This window comes from Rhinopithecus roxellana, chromosome 12 (assembly GCF_007565055.1).
Source record: "Rhinopithecus roxellana isolate Shanxi Qingling chromosome 12, ASM756505v1, whole genome shotgun sequence".
Classification (NCBI taxonomy): Eukaryota; Metazoa; Chordata; class Mammalia; order Primates; family Cercopithecidae; genus Rhinopithecus; species Rhinopithecus roxellana.
In genome coordinates, this window is record NC_044560.1 from 2339988 (window position 1) to 2354704 (window position 14717).

Sequence of the window (14717 nt, forward strand, 5' to 3'; positions counted from 1 at the left end):
AGCGTTAGTGTGACTTCTGTCCTGCTGGCGCTTGAACCAGGAACCTCAGAGTGGGCTGAGCAGAAGCCAGTGTAGTGCGGAGACTGCCACTTACTCTTGGGAGGTTGAGACTGGTTAAGGAGTGGGGGTGCTTCCCCAGGCTTGGGGGAAGAGGCTACATTTTATTGTGAACATCATACTATGTTTGGTATTTGTCACTGGTGATAGCTCTAGAAGCTACAGATCACCAAGAGACCAGAAGAAAACAAAGAACAAGTTTGGGAAGTCCACAAAGCATTTTATTCCACAGGAAGAAAAATGATGACTCTGTTATGAGAACCAGACTCAAGAGTCTTAACACACTGGTGACTGTAATAGTGTTTACATAATAGAGAACCAGATATTTCATTTGTAGAATTTTATCAAGCAGCTACTATGGTATTTTGAGGCACAGATCATACTTACAAACAAAGTGGCCCTGGAGCCTTCAGAACATTGCGGTGAGTACCCACCAAGCAGCAAGACACTCTGGGATTGGGGAAGGGGCCGCGTGTCTGTTTTCCACTGTGTAGTCACCAGGCCAGAGCCTGGGGAAACACTGGCCTGGCTCACCTTTCAGTGAGCACAGAGAAGCAGCGACAGCCAGGGAGTGACACGGGTCGGTCAACTGTGCTGGGTCAAGGGACTGAGTGGCTTTGGATATCTCCTTACCCAATTTACGCTTATTCCATTTATTTTACTTTCCTCAGAGATGAACTGTGTGTTTGAGGCAGAAAGAAAAGCAGTAGAAATGATCTTAACAAAGTCTTAGACGTTGCTGGCTGAATTTCAGTTTACAAAGAAACGGGGCATTTAAGGAGCCAGGGGCAGGGCCTGTTTCCTCCAACGTTTTGGATGTTTTCCTGGTGAGAACCAGGAGGGGATGTCAAATGCCCCTGAAACCTTCTGGCCGCAGGTGGCCCAGGGCTGCAGGGCAGGGGAGAGCTGAGAAGTGGAGCAGCTCGCCGTTGGCCCTCCCATCTCCCACCCAGCCTTGCCCTAGATGGTCTTTGGATCCCATTTTAACATCTGCCTCTCCTAAGGTGCGAGTGTCAAAGTGCTTGATTGTGCAATCACAGGAGATGGGCAGCTATTTAAAGAGCTGATTAAAATTAGAAAGGAGCCCCAGGAGGGCATCTGAACACTTCTCTGGATTCCTCCTAAAGCACCAGCCCACAGGGCAGCCTGCAGCTAACTTCCTCAGTCAGATCTGAGAATGCCCAGCACTGCTGCGGCCCAAAGCAGATTTCTTTAGTAACGCTAAACTCCTTAATCTCATCAAGAAATTTCAAGTGACTTTGTTCCAGGAGCTGATAGAAGGCTCACTGACGCATACAATCAACCCTTCCGAGAGTCTCATCTTTTAAGAGATCATGATCTCAGGCAGTGGGTTGCTGCTGACGAAAACCACAAGCCAAACTTTGGGGTACAAGGAGGGAGGCTGAGGAGGAAGCTGCGGAGGAGCTGCCACTTGGCTGTATTCTGCTGCGATCTTGTGCAGGGCATGAGTGCTGACACAATCATGACTACCCCCCAGCAAGACACAAACTAAAACCCACCCAATGCCGCAAAAGCCAAGTTTCAATTCTGCAGTCCACTAACTTGGAGTTCAGCGAAGGCAACCAAGCCTCGGAGTTCAAGAAAGCTGATCCTTGAACACCATGTAGCTACTTATGCTAAAGCTCCCTTCCTTCCTCTGCATGCGTACACACACACACACACACACACACACACACACACACACACACACACACACACAGGGGAAGTGGGAGAGGAAAGGGAGGGGAAGAAGATTAGCTTCATTTGTGTTTTGGAAGGATTTGGGTCATGAGTTATAAACACCAAAACCTTCCACGCATCCACTGATCCACTGAGTCATCCCAGACTCAGCTACATGTGACAAGGTTGTAGAAATTGATTAGCTTTATTAAAATAAAAATTTTAAAATCACAAGGTGAGTCATTCATTCTAAAGTGAGGCCCTTTTTCCCCTCTCCCTAGATGCTTAATCCTTACAGAAAAGCGAAACACCAAAAACAGACCCAGGCCGCCCATACCAGGCCTTGCTCCCAGCAGGAATTTAAAAACAAGGATAAGAGATGCTTTCGTCAAATCTTGGTTCCACGAAAAGCTTACCAACGCAGCTTTTTAATACTATTTCATCCCCCTTCTGGAACTCTCTCCGCTCCCTTCTCACCCTGGGGTTTCCATCCTGTGTCCCCTCGGGCTGTGGAGCTGCGATGCCCGCCTGTGGCTTTATTAAAAAGCAAACAGTCCCAGGGCTTTGTTCTTGGCTGTTGCTGCCCAGGCAGGAGAGCACTCTTATGTGGATTTCTGATTTGTTGCAGTAGTTCAATGGGATTTTTCTTTTCCTTCTCAGTCAACAGAGTTTACCAACGTTTCCAACCTCTCTAATAATAACCTGAGAAAGCTTACAATGCTGATTTGCCCATGTGTGGTAATGGAGCACAGGTTTCCCTCTAAGTTCGGTAAGACTAGTTAGGATAAAGCCAAATGGATAACTTATAACGTAATTTGTGAGAATCTAAGCACTCTTTGTAAAATGGGGGTGAGAAACTAAAAGTGAGGTCCCAAGCCCCTCTCCTAGACCCTTCCGAAGGGCCAGCGCTAGACCTGGGTGCCGCAGCTCACGGCCCAGCTGGACAGCCACGATGTCAGAGGTGTCCCTTTCAGGACCACAGCCCTCACCTCAACCCACTTTACTGGGAATACTTTAGTCTCCAAAACTAAGATGTAACATTCTTTAAGAATGCCTTTCTATAGACAGTATCCTGAATTAGATGTCTAGAATTAGTGCAATAGGAGATCCAATATAATTTTATATTACTTTACAGTTAACAAACCTTTACACATAGCACAGGCCCTGTTCAGAAACGTTCCTATATATTTACAAACACACAGTTGTACATATATACATGTTAACAAAATACAGGGCATCTAAAAATTAGATTCGTCTCGGTACATGTTTTTAAATGTTATTTAACCAATACCTTTAAAAATTATTTCCCATAATCTAAAATAACTCCCCGCCTCACAAATTAATATGATTTCCATTTGTATTTTTCCTCATGAGGGTTTACTTTCCCTCATTCCTTGACAACTTCCCCAAACCCAACTCTGGTTCTGCCTCTAATGCCAGCCGAGAGCTTGGCCTCTTTCCTCCTGGTGGGTCTGTGCTGTGTCGGGAGCGCCCGTCTCAGCAGCGGGGCTTCAGGAGTCCAGCTCCAGCTGCTCTGGGTTTTCGCTGAGTCTTAACATAAGCTGCTGTTCATAGTAGAGGCTCTTGGCGTAGTTTATTTCTTGTGACAACTTGGCAGCGAGGACCTCAGATTTCACGTGGACCTAAGGGGGAGAACAGGGTGGGTCACCCGCCCCCAGGGCGGGGAACCCAGGAATCAGATGCCCCAGGCGGCGGCTCCCAGCCCAGCTGCGTCTCAGGATGGGATGTACATGTCAAAGAAACAGTGATGGCCGAGGCTGCTCCCCTAGTTCACTTGCACTCAAGTCTGCGGTGGGGTCCCTGCAAATTTTTTTTTTTATTTTTTAACATGGAGTCTCTGTCACCTAGGCACGATCTCTGTTCAGTGCAACCTCCGCCTCCCGGGTTCAAGTGATTCTCCTGCCTCAGCCTCCCATGTAGCTGGGACTACAGGCGTGTGCTACCATGCCTGGCTAATTTTTTTTTTTTTTAGTAGAGACGGTGCTTCACCGTGTTAGCCAGGATGGTCTCGAACTCCTGACCTCGTGATCTACCCAAAGTGCTGGGATTACAGGCGTGAGCCATCACACCCGGCCGATCTGTCTTTTTAAACATTCCCCAGGGCTGTGCAGCCAACCCATACTCACCTGCCATCTGGGACCCCACCCCTCCCTGCCCCCAGAACTGATGTGCAGAGGTAAGACCGAGAGCAGGAGTGCGGGGTTCACATCTCAGGTCTGGTGACAGCCGAGGAAGGAAGAACAATCAGCCAACAAAAGCCTCTAGGTCTTTCTTACCACAAACACTTCCCTGCCCACCTGCTTTGAAAGGGCGCAGAAGTGTAGTAGGCGAGGCTGCCCACCTGCTACAGTGAAGGGATCTGGAGAAATACTCACACTTTGGGGTGCTCGCCCTCTTTGTCAGCCAGCTCTGACTTAAGCCAATGACCCCAGGGGAGCGTTACACAAGCCCAAGCAAGCCCAAGTGCACTCCTGAGCAGGGGGAGGCCAAAGGACTCCGGAGGAGAGAGGCCCAATAAGGCTGGTGCTATTTCTGATCCGTAGAGAGAGAGAGGTGAGCAGGCCCTTTTAATTAACGTATCATTCTTGAATGCAAGCTTCAAAATCCTGGCATACCGGGTGAGAATGAGCAGGACTAACACCTGGGTGTCGTGGCAAGCCACCAGGCAGACTGGCCAGGGACAGCACCGCGAGGGGCTCTGCAGCCAGCTCTGGTGTCAAGTCACTTGGATTTGAACCCCAGCTCCTCAAGGTCAGCTGTGTAGACCTGAATGAATCACCTGCCATGACCAACAGTGAGGAAGGGATGACAGCGACACAATGACCACACAACCCACAAGACGGCCAGCCCTCCAGGCACGTGAGCTATTCACAGGAGCTTTCTTATTTAAAGGCCTTGTCATAACAGTATCTTGCCCTCTTTGGAGGCCAAGCATAACTTTTATTTACAAATACTTATTGCACATGCTAGATGCTACTAGAACAAAAGTTCTGGTTTCCACTGTTAAGGAGCAACAATGGAGAGGCCTGAGCTCCAGTGCTTTCTTCGATTCAGCGCACTGGAGAATCCCATTGTGGGAGCAGAAAAACCCTGTGTGTTTTGTTAGCTGTTCCTTATCACCAATGAGAGTAAGTATTGTCACTCTCACTACATCTATGGGTAACTGAGGCACAAATGTTGTGAGGCAGTAACGTTCCCACGGTCACCCATGGGGCAGCTGGGAGGGCAGCATCACCTGTGAACATACCCTAGGCCCCTCCCATGTTCAGGACGGAGAGGCAGCACTCCTGGGAAGGGCCCAGCCTGAACCTCCTAAATGGGCTCCTGCTGAGGAGGGGGAAGCAGGGCAGAGGCATGGAGGCCCTGGCCCCGCCCCTGAGGAGCCTGAGAACAGCCATGCACTCACCATGGGCTTCTGGTGGGAGGGGCCGGGGATGGACACTCCACTGCTCGTGCTCACGGCTTTCTTGGTGACCTGCACGTACACCTTCCCATGGTCTTTGGAGACAAGGCAGTGGTAGAGGTCATCGTATTTGACTTCTAGGAAAATGGCTTCTCGGTCCACGTAGTCTCCACTTTTCAGGAAGTAAACAGCTTTGGAGGAGATGAGCACGCAGTAGCTGTCAATGTTCTCCACAGCGATGAAGCTGCAAAGCAAGATGGGAACACAGGAGTGACACCTGGGGCTTCGCCCAGTGCCGGGGGAGGCCCACTGCGGGCTCTGTGGCCCCAGGGCCTGAGTGTAAACCCCGGCCCCCTTGCTCACTACACCTTGGGCAGGTGGCCTAATTACGCTGGGCTTCAGCTGCCACTTTTGTAAATTAGGAACAAAAGTGGGCCTGGCCTCAGGGGCCTGTTGTGAGGCCCATGGCCATGGCACCCCACACCCCTCGATGGGGCGCTTGATAAATGTCAGCTAATGATGACCACCAACAATTTCAATGATAGAAATACCTTTATATCCTGAAATTGTATCTTGTGGGGTGTTTGTTGTTGTTTTTCTGTGAGCATTTCTGGACACCTTAAAGCTTACAGAAAACGGTAACAATGCTCTATTGGACGAAACAGAAAACGGGATGCCTTTCAATGTGAAACTGAAGGAGCAGCTGAGAAAGTTCACTGCCTGGCAGAGGGGAGGGAAACATGAGCGGGCGAGAAGACGCGGCTGGGGGTGCTGAAAGCTGACGGGGAAAAAGCAGAATTAAACAGGTTCACCAAATGGCATGCCAGGAAGAGACAGCCTGGTGTTAGAACACCTGCACTCCCACACCCACTTCCTCCCTCCCTAAGCTCAGCCCCTCCAGTGACGGGGCGCTCCCCCATCCACTTCATGTTCAGAAAACTCAAAGAGTCAGAAAACGCTTTCTTAGGTAAAGCTGTCATCTTCCTTCTGGAAACTACTAGCTGTTACTTCAGGAGCTTTTGGGCCACTCCAAAAAAACTGAATTCCTCTATCATGGAGCTCACACATTTAAAGTGGAAATTTATGCACATCAAACCTCTCTGGCCACTGAATGAAGAGCAGTGAACCTTGGGAACAGCGTGACAGTCCCCCCGGGCCTGGCTGCCTCCCCTGCATCTTGTGACAGCCCTTCACAATGGGGCTGCAGCGTCCAGGGACACCGGACGAGGATGGACGGCGGCAGGAATACTAAAGGCTGACGACAGAGTGGCAGTCGGACTCCCGCTGGCAAACTGAATTGCTCAGAGCCAGGCTCCACCTGGAAGTGTTCCGAAACCTGGGTCCAGAGCGGTGTTGTTCCCAGGTCCTCTGCAGGAGGCAGAGCCTGGGGGTGGGAGGTGGCCTGCCTGCTGAAGGGAACAGGCTGCCGGGCCCTCACTCATTGGGGGTCCGTGCAGGATGCACGCCCGCTCTCTCAACTTCTCTAAATCCCACCCCCCTCCCTGCAAGGATCACAGGTCCTAACTTCTCTATGAAGCATCCCCCACATACTCCAGCCCCTCCTCCACTTTTGAGCATTTACTTGTGATGGCCCCCAAAGCACGGCCAAGCACCCACTCGTTGTTTCCATGTGTCCTGGATAAGTCTCTCCGCTCTCTGACTATAAGGTGAGCCCTGTAAGTGGGGTCTATATCTCACAGCCCTGTGTCTCCCTGAGCAACCCAGAGTTGGCCACCCCATCAGCACTCAGTGTCTGCCTTGTTCCAGTTGCCATTTTAATTACAGACGCCCGTGACAAAAACTGGGGTTTATTGTTCTGTTCTAACTGGTTGGCAATGCCAAGAATGTAGACTTGTAAAGTCTCAATGCCAAAATTAGAAAGACCCGCAGCCTTCAGCGTTCAGGCCATTCAGCACAGGCGTTCTCACGTCTTGCGCTCTGACAGCATTGAGAGCGGCATCATCACTGAACAGAGTTGGATGGAATCTGAAATAGCTGGTCCGGGAAAGAAAGAAGGGCAGGGGGCAAGACAGAAAGACAGACAGACAGGTATAAAAATGATCCTGACACAGAGAAGAGGTGACACAGTGCCAGCCAGCACGTCTTGCGCTCTGACAGCATTGAGAGCGGCATCATCACTGAACAGAGTTGGATGGAATCTGAAATAGCTGGTCCGGGAAAGAAAGGAGGGCACGGGGAAAGACAGACAGACAGGTATAAAAATGATCCTGACACAGAGAAGAGGTGACAGTGCCAGCCAGGGACCCGAGCTGAGACCCTGGAGTGGGCCTGGTGCACAGTCACTGAGGCCGTCACGGGCTCTCCAAGGAGACTCCAAAGTTGGCCACCATGATTGGGGTGACAGCAGGAATGTGCATGAAAAATCCAACTGAGATTTGAGGTTCCTTCCTCTAGGTGAGCACAGCACAGGCACTTCCACCCCAGTGCCCAGCTCCCAGCCCCCAGCGCCACCACACTGGGCACTCGCCATAGCTGACATTTACATGTCAGTCACAGGCTTTCCATCTGGGCAGATGCTCTCAAACCCAGACCAGAGTGGCCGACATGACTAGTGTGCTTTCCATCCTGGAACACTTCTATAGGCTTTAAAATAGACTCTTTTCCGGCTGGGAGCGGTGGCTCACGCCTGTAATCCCAGCACTTTGGGAGGCTGAGATGGGCGGATCATGAGGTCAAGAGATCGAGACCATCCTGGCTAATGCGGTGAAACCCCGTCTCTACTAAAATACAAAAAAAATTAGCTGGGTAGTCCCAGCTACTCGGAGGCTGAGGCAGGAGAATGGCGTGAACCCGGGAGGTGGAGCTTGCAGTGAGCCGAGATCGCGCCACTGCACTCCAGCCTGGGAGACAGATGGTGCAAGTCCTCCATCAGGCCAGAACCACTTCTGGAGGAGGGGTGACTGATCTGGGACGCCTCTGGAAAGGTAGAGGGCACAGTGAAGGAAACACAGGCCGAGCCAGCAGGAAAGCCCGGCCCGCTGGTTGACTCTGGCTGAGTTCGTGGTTTTCTTGGTAGCTCAGGCTCCCCCATCTCTCTGATGGAGAGGGTAATCACTGCCAGTTTTCTTCATAAAGTGAGCACGGAGGTCAAGGAATTCATGGCCATACAGAAAGGCAAGTGGAGGAAGGCAGTGCTGTCACTCCACACGGATCTCTGTCCTGTAAGTCCAGGACCCTGCGCGTGCCCTGAAGCTGCTACTGATAATAACATATGTTTGGAAATTGTGCATGAAGTGTTCTAAAGTCTTTTCAAATCAAAAGCAGATCAGAGCCAAGGGTTTGGCTGAAGGAAGGAGAAGGCAGGTAGCGAGGCCACAGCTGGAACTGGGCAGTGACCCCAGGGACCAGGAGACCACAACTCTGTCCCTGTGGCTTTCCTGCACCCCACAATGGCCAGCACTTTGGGTTGCATCATCATCATTATTATTAATTTTAATTCTTTTTTTTTTTTACAAAATCTGCCAATCACATCAAAGAATAATTAAACAGTTCCAGACCAGACCCCTTATCTAATGGAGTCTGATCCCAAACTTGTCACTGTGAGAAAAGCAGCAAAACTCAGGGTGGTAAGAGAAGCCTGGCAAGCGCAGCACGCTCCCCACCCTCCCCTCTGCCCATCTGCACCTTCTTCCGTTCCCTTTCCCTAAAGCCATAGGCCATTCCCCTCCCTCCCTGGACTAGTTCTCCCAGGCTTTCCTTTGCCTCACTTGAGGCTCCCTGAGGTGCTCACACTGCTTTGCAGTCTCGACCCCAGACTCTCCTCTCTTCACTTCCCTTAAAATCGAGCCTCCCGCAAGGCCTGCTTTTGGTCCACGAATGAGTGACTGTTGGAAAAATCTTGAGGGAAGAAGGCCACCATGGTCTCGGGTGGCCCTGAGCATACTCCTTCTGTTCTCTGATCTGTTATTAACTGAGAGGAAACGGGAGCCAGAAACACACAGCATCAGATGAGCTTTATCCTTCCAATCTGAGACCTAGAGAAGTCACCTCAGTATTCAGTTGACACATTTGAGGTTGCTGTAGATACTATAATTGATTCTATTTAAAAAATAGGATTTTTATACTCTTCTGAAACCTCAGTTAAAAGTTTCAATTCTGGGGGCAGAGCACGGTGGCTCCCACCGATAATCCCAGCACTTTCGGAAGCTGAGGCGGGAGGATCGCTGGAGCCCAGGAGTTTGAGACCAGCCTGGGCCACATAGTGAGACACTATCTCTATTTAAAAAAAAAAAATAAGGAAGAAAAAAGTTTTAACTCCCCTTTAAGGAGAGAAAGAGGATACTCTGGCCTTGGGGCTCAGTGTCAGAAAGTTTCTTCCGAGAGAAGGGAAGGCTGTGGCACCAGCTTCCACCCTTTTCCAAGATGACAGGTGCTAAGGGTGGGTGAATCTGCCAAGAGCCAGTGCTGCCTTAATAGAATCCACCATCACTAACGACATCCACAGACCAGGAACCACAGGGCACTCTCGACAACAGCAGCCATGGTACCATCAACAGCAGCCTCAGGCCTCCTCTGGGGCAGATCACAACATCCTCCCAAGCCACACTGCAGCCTCGCCAGGGGAGCCAGCCGCTCTGGTGCCAGTCGCCTCCGCCTCTCACTCTGCCCAGAGCTTCCCCATCCTGATGTGTAGAACCCCATGTGTCTACTCTGCAGGGCCACCGTGATGGTGTGAGCTAATCTACGTGCCCCACACGAAAGAGATCCACAGTTCATGGTGGCTCTTCTGTTGAGAATAGGTGCCCAGTTATCCCAAACCTGTGGGGATGACCCCTCCTTCCCCCACACATCGTCTCATCAGGAGATTGGAGAGAGAGATCTGTCTCTGGAAGGCCACATGGGAAAGAGGCTCATGACCAACTTGTCTCAGGGAGAAATCTGCCAAGTTAACTGCTTCAGCCACTCTACTTAATTTTCCTCCCGCTTTTTTCCCCCTCAATATTAACTCATTGATATACCTGATTCTACTCCCTCTGGAGTCATTTCAAAATCAGAAGCATTCTGAGACGCCTGACTCAGTGCTCCTAGAACAGGCTCCTCTACCCCTAGGCATTACCCACCCCAGGTCCATCTATGGCCCTGACTCCATGTCTGGGTCCAGTGTCGCTCTGAGTGCCAGGTCCTCTTCAGGGCACCTCAACACGTCCACTGGGGAGCTGCTCCTTCTCCAACCCTTGTTCTTCAGCACCCCCAGCATCAGCGGATGGCATCCCCATCAACCAGACACTCAAGGAGCCCGGAGCCACTCTCAACCCTCCTCCTCACTCAGATTCCAATTCAGCAGTTGAAGGATCCACAGAGACTGCTTCCTTAATGCCTCTCCAATCTGTCCTCTTCTAGTCATCGTTATGGCCACCGTGTTCGGGCCTCTCCACCTTCTACCTGGGCTACTCCAGGGGCCTCCTAACTGGCTTTGTGCCTGCAGTCTCTCTACCTGCTGCTGTCAAGGTTTTATTTTGCATGAGGAATTTTGAGTGGGATCCTCTTCCTCACAGTCTCACTCCCACCTATAGGAGAGGCAGGCTCCTCGGCATGACCACTAAGGTCAGCCTTCAGCATCCGGCCTGGGAACCCACCTTTCCAGCCTCCGCTCCTTCTCTCCACATGCGCTGCTGCCACAAAAGGCTGACCCCAAATTCTCCAGACCTGCCGTGAGCTCTTCTGCTCCGTGTCTCTGCCCAGCACTGTGCTCTGTCCATGCACCTTCTCTCCTTGGCACATTCCTCCACCTCCTACACAGTCAGGTGACTTGTCCAGAGCCTAAATTAATCACTTCCCGTCTGTGGTTCCATAATATGTTGCTCATACTTCTAAACAGCAATATATGTTGTAGGTTGTTGGTAATACAGTGCCTGCTTCCCCTGCTAAACTGTGAATGCACTGAGGACAGAGGAAATTTCTTACTCACCGTGGCACATAGTAGGATTCAATAAATGTATGCATTAGGGTGTCTCAGAAGATGACACTGGCATTACAGTAAGGCAAGAAATTTGCCAGTGTACAGGCAACTTTGGATGCTAGACACATGTTACCAGTAGGAAAGTTGAAAACTTCTCTTAGAACTCCTGATTTAGCTTATTAAAGATTTAGCAAACTTCTAACTTTACCAGAGTAGCTGTGCCATCTTCCAAATGTAAGTTTTAATTCAGGGACATATCAACAAATGGCCAATTCTGTAAGTGTCAATAGTTACTAGTAGATCTAGTTTAGGAAATGGAAGCTAATAAATTCTATTCCATTCCTTGGAAGGAGGAATTGTTTTTATTTTGAGACTGTGTATGTTACTATAAGATTTGTACTTATAATTATATGCTATTAGGATCAATATTATATGGTGTGCTCAAAAATTTTCCTGATTTCTCTTTCTCCGTGAAATTTCTCAAGAAGAGACAAGATACAAAAATCATAAACAGCATGTTTACAAAGTAGATAAGAGACTTTTACTCTTGATTTTATTTTCTATACTCTTGGATTTGCTAACCATGCATATGAGTTTCTTTTTGAGACAGGATCTCACTCTGTCACCCAGGCTGGAGTGCAGTGGTGTAATTTCAGCTCACAGCAGCCTCAACCTCCCAGGTTCAAGCCATCCTCCCACCTCAGCCTCCCAAGTAGCTGGGGCTACAGGTGTGTGCCACCACGCCTGGCTGATTTTTGTATGGATGGGGTTTTGCCATGGTGCTCAGGCTGGTCTTGAACTCCCAGCCTCAAGCGATCCTCCCACTTTGGCCTCATAGCTCTTTGGGAGGCTGAGGTGGGAGGATGACTTAAGGCCAGGAGTTCGGACCTGCCTGAGCAACATGACGAGACTCCATCTCTACAAAAAATTGAAAAGAGGAGCAACTTATTTGGCTGGTGGATACATAGGCTACTTTTATTTTGTACACTTTTCTGTATTTAAAAAATCTCATAAATGTTACTTTCTAAAACTACATTTAAAAAGTACAATTTCAATTGTCTAATTCCAGAAAGCAGTACATTAGGGCAGCTTCGCAGGCCACGTGGGTTGCTCATGAGCGTTTTCTAAAAGGCAGGAGCCACCCTCCTGTCACTAGCCTGGTGTGCACTGTTACATGTGAGGCAGTATTAGAAATAAAACAGGTACCTTACAACAAAATGAAAATGAGTTTCTGGCTACAAATGAGTCACGAGTTAGAAAGAAAAATTAATTTCACCACATAAGACAAATGTTACTTTAACATCATCTTAACCTGGATCCTGTTTCAAAACCAAAATTGAGAAAGACAGGAAGCAATGACAATTGCACAACTTCTCAGAGGAATATATGATGAATTTGAAAGTGAAGACCTTTCAGCTGGCCAGACCAGACATCAAATGTCAGTAACTATCTTTTTGATATTAATTAATCAAATAGAATGAAAAAAATGAAATGCAAGTCGATCTGGGAGAACAAGGTTGAAGTCACAATGGCACTGGGGACTTCGTGGGGTTTTCACTCCATCGGGAAATAATTACACAATATTTTCCAGAAGTGAAACAGTGAGCCTAACTGGAAAAAAATGTGGAAACATTTAGTTCGAACAGTAGAGCAAGGTATTAAAGACCCTTTAAAGGGGTTAACTCTGAAGGGAAATATGCAAATAATTAGGTCTTTAAACATGTTTTTAATTACAAATCTAGGATAAAAGTCAGAGGTATAATTTGGCGCTTGTGGGCTTTTCCTGAAAACTCCTTTCTTGCAAAGTGATGAGTGTAATGTTCACTCCATCCGCGAAGACCCAGGCTGACAACTGAGGACGTTTCGGAGGAACATTCGCCACACTCCCTGATGGCTTCTTCCTTGTACACTTGGGAAGGCCGTGGTCACGTGCCTCCTTCCGCATTCACTGGCAAGATTTAACCCACAACTTGGGTGGAGACACATGGTTTTCATCTTTTAAGGTCAGAATTCATTCATGCCAGTATCTCTTCCTAGTTCATATGAGTTTCATGAAAACTATTTTACTGATTTCATTTTGATTCCAGTTTTCAGCTCTCTCTGGCTCTGTTTTTCAATGTGTGTATCTCACTGAGAGCAGTCCTATGTTGGCTGTACTAGGCAATGTCTTCTATTACAAGCGAATTTCACAGTGACCAGAGATGGTTTGACTTGAATGGAGGTGAGTTGGGGAGGAAAGTGAAAAGACAACATGCAATAATTTATAATCTCATTTAGCCTTTGACAAAAAACCCCCAAATGGTTGGAAAATGGACACATGTGAACACAAATGCTGAACTGCAGCTATCTGGCTGTACGTATTGGGTGCCTATTCGATGCCAGGCACTGTTCTGTGTGCTGAGGATTCTTCCCTGAATGGAACAGACAAAAATCCCAGCCTCACAGGGCTGCCATTGTAGCAGACTCTGCACCATGTCCTGCCAGACCTGAGAAAGGACTCTCTAGACTTCCCATCCAAAGGCTAAAAGTTCCATCTATAAAGCAGTATCAAGAGCAGTCATGGTACCACATCTCTGCCTCAAGAAAGGCAGGAATAGAAAGTTCTCCCTGGAGTGAACTGCATGGGCACTGCAGGCACTGGACTCAAACAGCAGAAGCTACGAGCGACACCTGCTGTGGACACAGTTACCCCCTCCCTGCCAATTTATATGTGGAAGCCCTAACCCCAATGTGACCACTTGGAGTAAGAAAGTAATCACAGTTAAATTAAAGTAGTCATAAGGTTGGGGCCCTGAGCTGATAGGATTAGTGCCCTTATAAGAGACACCAGAGAGTGCCTCTCTCTCTGCGATGTGGGAACACAGTGAGAAGAGGGCTACCTGCAAGCCAGAAAGAGAACTCCCACCAGCAGCAGAATCACAAGATGCTTTGATACTGGACCTCTCAGCCTTTAGAACTGTGAGAAGACAAATTTCTGTTGCTTAAGCTGCCCAGTCTGTAATATTTTATAATGGCAACCCAAGTAGATGAAACAAGAAAATACAACTCTATTATCAAGAAACCTTCTAATAACACCATAGGGGTCACACAAGGCACATGTAGGAAGATGCCATTCTATCTGTCAAGCAACAAATACCTTCTGGATTTGGCTTTTGATATCCCCATTCAAATACTGCCACGAATATATGAGATGAGGTCTACTTAACACTGTCCCTAACAATGACTCTGAAGACTATCCTGACAGTTGACCTCTATTTCAGACATTCCTCCACCCACCAAAACACACTCACAGCACTCAGAATCCTCCCAAGCTCGTTTTACCTTAAAGGAGACAAATGAGCATCAGAAGAAATTAAACTAGTATTTTGCTACTCCTAGACACAACTAACTGCTTTCTCTAGGCTGGTGGTTCTGGCACCTATTCAGGTTATAGAGCACGTTTATGCTACAAGGATCTCTGCAAAATATCCTAAAATAGTGAAAGACTTAATTCTACCATGTCAACCAGGAATAATATCACTAACTGAAGATATGACAAGATCCCAGGTATAAAGGCTCCATATTTAAAGAGTAACAAAGCAATCTTAAGAAAAACACATTTCCAAAATGTCCCACTATCAGTTGTTTGCTATTTGT

The 14717-nt window shown here is 48.4% G+C and overlaps 1 protein-coding gene and 1 non-coding gene across 7 annotated transcripts in view; both read right to left on the bottom strand.

Annotated features, from left to right (window-relative positions):
* Positions 1-256: 256 nt before the first annotated feature.
* The window catches only part of VPS13D (vacuolar protein sorting 13 homolog D), a 294906-nt gene continuing 280445 nt past the window's right edge, over positions 257-14717 (bottom strand). For 2 of the 6 annotated variants that reach the window (XM_030942224.1, XM_030942228.1), the window contains 2 exons: positions 5165-5405; positions 3243-3380 (listed from right to left, as the gene is read on the bottom strand). In XM_030942224.1, coding sequence (XP_030798084.1) covers positions 3249-3380; positions 5165-5405 — 373 coding nt within the window. In that variant the 3' untranslated portion in view covers positions 3243-3248. Of the gene's footprint in view, positions 3381-5164; positions 5406-14717 lie in introns of those variants that run through there. The other 4 variants (XM_030942225.1, XM_030942226.1, XM_030942227.1 and 1 more) reach the window with 4 other exon arrangements.
* On the bottom strand, positions 4863-5012 carry LOC115892606. Its single transcript, XR_004052466.1, has one exon. It is a non-coding gene; the product is annotated as a small nucleolar RNA ACA59 (small nucleolar RNA).